We start from the raw sequence: 6,913 nt of genomic DNA on the forward strand, positions 1-6,913 counted from the left end.
TTCATGGAAATTTATTTTCCCTGTGTAAATAATCCTCATCTTTCAGTCCCAGGTGGATAAGTAACTTTTTTATCCACCTGAGAGAAAAATTGGCAATACTGAGATGAGACAAAATTGCCTCTTTTAATAATGGCTTTTTATAGCTAAAATGGTCATTACCTATTTACCTGAAAAATAAAAAAACACATGAAAAGTGTGTTCCCAAAAAGCCAATGGGGCCTTTGAGTTTGCTCAGAACTTAGCCAAGATAGAGGGCAGCCCATGCTTCGGCAACATTGATGGAGGACGAGCTGATATTTTTACCACTTAGGCTGATTGTTCTACCTATATCATGCCTAACAATGCACCCAATAGCTGAGGTACCATCCTCTTTTCTGGAAGCATCTAAGTTTATCTTGATACAATGTGCTCTTTAGGGGACTCATCTGACCCAAAAATAATCTCTCCAGTGTCATTAATCTTATTAGGAGATTGGAATTCAACGCCTCCTCTCTAGCCTTGTCACGGAGAATCACAAGAGAGATCAAATAACTTTAATTTTTAAAGATTTTCTCGTTCTACATAATCTCCATAAAAATAAAAACCAATTCAGTTCTTAGTTTTTCCCATTCCATGTTATCATCATTTTGCATTCTATCCCACTAATCAATGATTGAGTTACCCTCCATCATGGGGGCCACACTTGGCCTGCACACTATATTCCAAACTTGATGATGATAAGCAAACTTACATTTTGAAAATTTATGAGTCATCCTCTTGTTCTCCACACAAGTATGAACCTTTAGAATATCAGGTTAGGTTAGGTTAAATAAATAGTGTTACCAATAATACAGCAAGGACAAAGAAATCAGATAACCTTGTTATTCCAATCTGTATTTAATTTCCTTCCCTCCCCCCCCCCCCCCCCACCAATGAAGTTAACGGTTAACAAGTATACACTTTGAAACTAAAACTGAACCAATAAATAGGTTAAACCATTTACTGTTCAAAATCGGCCAATTCATATTTTTGTAACAAAAATATTTAAAAAAAATAAATAAATCAAAGATGATGTGTTTCACCAATGAAGAAGACTTCTTTTCAGGCACGGCCTACGGCCTACCCTGCGGACTGCATCCTTGTGTTCATGACCATGGTTACTACATCTCTGACCAAGGAATTGATGCACGATGAGCAGCAATCTTTCATCAGGTTTCTTGATTCACCCACTTTTTCAACATGGGGGCAAAAGTGTAGTGGACGCTGCAGCACCGGAATGGCAACACTTCTATCGTGCTCCAGCCCACAAGCAGCTAAAATGGTGTGTGTAGATCGCCTGGCAATGTCCTTGAATGCACATCCTTCTGCAAAGCAGAGACTTGTTGGTCCCTTTTCTACCTTTTCTTAACCAACTATATAATGGGAGTTCTCTCACTTTGGCTATAACCATGTGCCAGCCTAGGTTAAATCTTAAAACTTTGCCACGTGGTTAGATTTGATTGGTACACATCATCACCTTGGCAATACATGGTCATAGCCCAAATGAACTCCCCGCAATTTGGCTTTCAGAACTCAAGGTAATAACATCCTTTTAAGTTTCAAATTTTAATCACATGGTTACAACAACTTACAACAGGGGTGACAAAAAGTAACAGTTTGTGGAACTTCTTTTCTCTTTGACGGGTTATTGGACTTACCAAAATAGGGAAAAGAAAAAGGGTACGTTGTTCTGTCAATGTGGATGGTGGGTCCAGACCATCCATTTGATGGGGGAATAACTTGGAGACTACCAATTTGTATAACGTCTTTGTCCACAGCATCCACATAGACTACTGTACACTGCACTTTTTTCCACCATACACTTGTTGGATTTTCCTTTTTTTCAAATAAGATCACCTGAGAAAATGATTCTTTTTGTCATGTTAAGGCAGGCCTCTTTGGCTTGGAGCAAGGGGAAAACCTGAATCTGGATCCCCATTCCAATATCTCTACCCACTACCCCACATAAAAAAATATATAGAAACAAGGCTCCATACCTGCTCTATTCTAACAAGTAACAAAAGAGATGGGGACAGCAGACCCGACGGCCTATGCTTTTAAGCATAAATGTGGGCAGTATACCTGTCCTTACATTGGGTGACTGATAGCAAGCAGGTTAGACGCCAAACTAAGTAGCATGCATTTTTATATACCTGATGACTACATACCGAGTCATCACACCAAATGAATTAGACTTTTTGTGTCTTGGATCAACATACTTAAAAAACCAACATGAAAGCTACCTTGAGGAGGATGATCATGAGTTACTTGTTGAGCTTGGACGGATCCACTATGGTATAACCAGGGTATAAAAACACTGCCAAGAGATATTTTGGTCTACACACAAATACATTGATTCAGAAACGTGCAAATACCAAAATACCTTTGTCAGGGTATGCTTGAGCAATTAATACCTCAGCAAATTCAGGCAGGGAGGCAGAAGCTTTGCCTCCTGTCAGACCAACTACAGTATGAATTTTCTAACCTTCAATAGTACAAAGTAAGGTCTGCAACCAAACAAATTGCACTTACCTAGTTGAGTGCCTTTGGATAGGCATTTCAAATGGCTTTTCACCATTGATTGCAATTGTTCTTTTGTGCCTTTCGCTTCATGTAAATGGTTCCCAACATTATGTGCACCCGGAGATATGCTGTCATGAAAACCAAAGCCTGGCCTGGCACCGGAATGTAATTGCTCACAACCTGACACCACATTGATTCCTGCAAGTTCAGCACATAACATTCCACTGGCAGAAGCAATGGCAGTAGATGGGTCTTGAGTTACTTGCCTCCTTAGACGATTCAATGTTGCATATAAATGAGTTCTCCCTTGCTCTGGGCAGGAGGAACTGTCCTGCCTCCTACCTTCCATAACTGTAGAATATGATGGAACATTTCCTACAATCCTTGTGTTCTGATTTGTTTGCCCCGATTGCTGCTGGACTGGAAAGTTGACAAAAGCACTTTCCAAATTGGAATGTGCAATTGCATCAGCTCTATTTGCAATTCCAGTCATTTGGCTAATCCTATTGCTGGAAAGGATATTGTGCATATGACGGTGTACCCAGCGTCTTCCTGAGAGAGTTGATGCTCCTACTCCTGACATTGGAGATGTAGCTGGAAAACCTTGTCCTGAAGGATATCTTGGAGATTGGGGAATTTCAATTCCTTGAGAAAATGATGGATCTGCCACTGGTGACAAAATATGAGTGGCAGCAGCATAACCTTCAGAATTGCTTCCACCAGTGGCTAAATTGTTAGTGCTTGTAGCCTGATGTGATTCAGGATCCTGAACAAGCAGATTGGATGATCCAGGATTAGCGGGCCTACAACCTTCACAGTACCAATTACCTTCTGGTACTTCCCGTCCTAGGCCAACGCAATAGGTGTGTGCGGGGGAATCACAAATATCGCAAAGTAACATCAAGTTATCATCCCCCCCTTGTTGGCATTCCATACAAACCACATTTGCATATGGATCGTAATATCCCCTCACTTCTTCTTCAGATGGCCGATAAACCTGCAGAAAGCCTTAGATTATCAAGCCAGGGAGTACTAAAGAGCAACAGAGTAGGCAAATCATGAAAATTATAGTCACTAGATCTGTCAATGAATCAGAAAATGAAAATTTACTGCCCCCACATTGCCAAATTTCAAGGAGAGGGACAAGTCAGTGGCATTTTAAAGCTTAAAGACAGATTTTGCCCCCAAAGATGATCATTGTATGTTACAAAATTCATAGATAGGAGCAGGGAGATGTTATTAGTTATTACCAAAAAGGAAAAGAAGAGCAGGGATGTGAGATACCTGATCACGCTTTGGAACCCTTATCACCACATTCCTCAGATCAATTCCTATCGTTGATCTTGCAGGCTTACTTATTGTCACAAACCTCTGTTTGCACAATGGACAACGAGATTCAACCTTTGACCATTCTATTATACAAGAAAAGCAAAAGTAATGACTGCAACAATTTAATATTCCCCGAACTGTCTCCTCTCGTTCTTCTGTCAAGCAAATACCACAAACTTGCTTCCCAACATCATTATGTAAATCCTCAACCTTCTCTTTTCCCTTTCCTTCCCGAGTTTTTCTTTGCTGATGGCTTGCATCTCCATCAGCTTGAGATGAGTTTCTTCTGGACTTTATCAAATTTCCACAGAAACTGTTGGCTTCTCGCACCTGCTCCCTCTCTTCCTCAGAGATTGTGTACTCATAATCCGAAGATCCAGAGCTCACGAAATCCGAATCTGAGTGCACAACAGTCTTCTTTCTTTTCCCGGGCTTCTTCTTACTCTTCTGCAGAGACCTGCTGTCAACTATGAACTCATCATCATCATCAGAGCTTATTGCCCTCTTCCTCGATATCTTGGACCTCCTCTTTTTCATTGGCTTCTTAGAAACCTTGGACTTCCTTTTCCTTTTCCGACTCTTTACAGATACCTTTTTCTGTGTTGTACGTTTTCCCCCCTTACTCCTCTTACTAACCTGCAACTCTTCCTCATCATCTACATAATCAATTCCATCTGGTCTGAATTCCTCATCACCATCATCACAATCGTCTTCATCCTCGTTGTAATCATCTGACAACTTGGTTCTTCTACCCAACCGTTTGAGCCTAGTTTTTGACCGACCAGAAGAACCCTTTTGGGGTTTTGATCTGGAAAGTTCCATCTCCTCTTCATCTACAAAATCAATTCCATCTGGAATAAATTCCTCGTCACAATAATCATCATCTGTTTCTTCTTCTTCGTCTTCACATGCACCTCTACTACTTTTACGCAACCGCTTAGACTCGCTTTTCCTCGAACGAGAAGAACTACTTTGGTGTCTAGATTTAACAAACTTCCGCTCCTCCTCAGTCCCATCTGACATGAATTCGACATCTTCATCAAAATCATCAGATGAAACTATAGTTCTTTTACGAAATCGTTTATGCATACTTCTTTTTTGACCAGAAGAACCTCTTCGTGGTTTGGATCTAATCATCTTTCTCCCCTCCTCTTCCTCGTTCTCCACTTCTTCATACAGCTCTTCTGAAAAGCCATCACCACTCATGGCTCCAGAATCAGAGGTTTCTTCAGAAGCATCTCCAGCAAAAGATGCATAATCCGAATTATCAAATGATTCGTCATCCTCCTCATCTTCTCCCACCACGTAATCTTCATCCGAGCCATCCGACCCCTTACTCTGAGAGGTAATCCTTCTCTTCTTACAGTGCCTAAGAGCCAATTTCCCTCCCCTTCCCATCTGCTTTGAGTGCGGAACAAGAAAACAAAAGGCCCGGATTAAATAGAATCAAAAGGGGAAAATTTTTTACATGAAAATACAGGGTGGCCCTCTTCTTCAATTATGAATGGCTTCAAAAAATAAAGAAACAAATCATCAAATATCAATCTGAGCAGCTAATTTCACCAAAAATATCAAATCTCAAAATTAATGGGTCAATACCCTCCTCCCGACAACTGTTCTAACCACGATTAAGATTTAAAAAAATGGAAAAACAGAAACCCCTGATTAAATTCCAGATGCGTAATCCTTGTCATTTCATTGCAGATTCTGCTTTACTGTAATTTTAAGATGTAATCTTGAGAAAGAACCCGAAAATTTTGCTAAATAAAGACAATACTTAATTCGTAATGACGCAAAAACATTATAAATTTGTCAAAATATCTAAGGAAATGAAAGAGGGGTCTCGTATCGCGGGCATTAACCAAATTTTTTTCTCTAAATAAATATGATGATTAATTGATTATGAATTTATGATGATGAAGAGAGAGAGAAAGAAAGAGCCAGAGAGGGGGAGGGAGGAGAGAAGGTCTTCTACGTACCTCAGGAGAGAGAAAGAGAGAGACAGAGAGGTTGAACGAACGCCGAAAAAAGAAGTCCCAATTTGGCAAGGCCTTCTCTTCTCTAGGACCCGCGGTTCGGTTGATTATCTATATATATATACCCCGAGGGAGCAGAGGTTGCTTCAATTACGAAAATGCCCCTTACTTTTAGACAAATTCGTTTCGGCTTTGATTTGATGAAAAACGCCGTACCATGAATCATCACCGTACTTTGTTGATCAGAAGGAACTGTCACATTTGTGAGTCTTCTTCCCTCATCAGATAATGGCTTAATAATGGAGTCTAGTGGAACCATGTGAACCGTTTGATCGCTTCGCGTACGCGTCTCGTTGATGATGATTCAGCTGGAGTAATACATGCGCGTCGCCGCTTGGAGAAACCTTAAAAAGGTCTTACGTAGATAGAATCAACGAACCTAGGAAATGGAAGGTTGTATAAACTCCCACGCGGCCACGCGTGAGGGTGAGGCCAACTGGCCAACGGTTCTGCCCGTCCAACTGTTTCAAGTGTGAACGCGTTGGATGTGAAGTGTGGAGTGGTGGGTCCGGTCCCAGTCTTCAGTCTTCTTCTGAGGCGGGTCTGGCCGAGTTCGGATCTGCTACTCACAGAGCATACGTCACACCAACCTCACAACACGTTTTGGCCGTGCATCTGGAACATTACCGCGTTTATTTTGGGGAAATGCTCTAAATGCACGGCTGAAACGTGCTATGAGGTCAGTGTGAGGCAATCTGTTTAAGGAGCATATCCGAACTCGTTATGGTCTGGGTCAATTCTGAGATGCCAAGTCTACTACTTTTCCGAATCACAGACTACATACTACCCACAGAGTTGCGTCGATCGTTTTACCACGGCCGTCTGTTATCTGTGATTTTATTCGATTAACAAAAGGTACATTTTACCGTTAGACAAACATGGATAAATGTGCCGAAAAGAAAAAATAAAGGTAAAAATGTAGAAAGGAAAATTAATTTATGGAGTTTGTTGTTTGCACGTTCCCTTCTTCTATTATAAAAAGTGGCACAAACCTTGAAGATTGTTTC

General features: G+C 40.9%; 1 protein-coding gene across 8 annotated transcripts; it reads right to left on the bottom strand.

The window, feature by feature from the left end:
- Positions 1 to 939: 939 nt before the first annotated feature.
- Positions 940 to 6,100, bottom strand: LOC148861395 (RING/U-box protein). 8 transcript variants are annotated; one of them, XR_016113357.1, is made up of 6 exons: positions 5,850 to 6,100; positions 3,826 to 5,268; positions 2,808 to 3,538; positions 2,551 to 2,721; positions 2,262 to 2,355; positions 940 to 1,343 (listed from the first exon to the last, which is right to left on the bottom strand). XR_016113357.1 is itself a non-coding variant. In XM_088986542.1 (5 exons), the coding sequence occupies exons 2-4, from the start codon at positions 5,266 to 5,268 to the stop codon at positions 2,309 to 2,311; spliced, it is 2,478 nt and encodes an 825-aa protein (XP_088842668.1). In that variant the 5' UTR covers positions 5,850 to 6,100; the 3' UTR covers positions 940 to 1,343; positions 2,262 to 2,308. The 8 variants fall into 8 exon arrangements, 4 of the variants coding, with proteins under 4 accessions (XP_088842668.1, XP_088842665.1, XP_088842667.1 ...); XR_016113353.1 differs by lacking the exon at positions 2,262 to 2,355; XR_016113356.1 differs by lacking the exon at positions 2,262 to 2,355 and having other exon boundaries at positions 3,826 to 5,271; positions 5,850 to 5,964.
- Between the last annotated feature and the right edge of the window lie 813 nt (positions 6,101 to 6,913).

Source organism: Nelumbo lutea, chromosome 4 (assembly GCF_056320005.1).
Source record: "Nelumbo lutea isolate HS-2025 chromosome 4, American lotus-T2T, whole genome shotgun sequence".
NCBI lineage: Eukaryota > Viridiplantae > Streptophyta > Magnoliopsida > Proteales > Nelumbonaceae > Nelumbo > Nelumbo lutea.

Excerpts from the sequence above, each read along its gene's own strand:
- LOC148861395 (XM_088986539.1), bottom strand. The coding sequence starts at position 5,268 with ATGGGAAGGGGAGGGAAATTGGCTCTTAGGCACTGTAAGAAGAGAAGG. Across the intron at positions 3,539-3,825 it reads GGGTTCCAAAGCGTGATCAG|GTTTATCGGCCATCTGAAGA; the intron begins GTATCTCACATC and ends GGCTTTCTGCAG. Across the intron at positions 1,344-2,550 it reads ATCCAAAGGCACTCAACTAG|AAGGATGTGCATTCAAGGAC; the intron begins GTAAGTGCAATT and ends TCTGCTTTGCAG.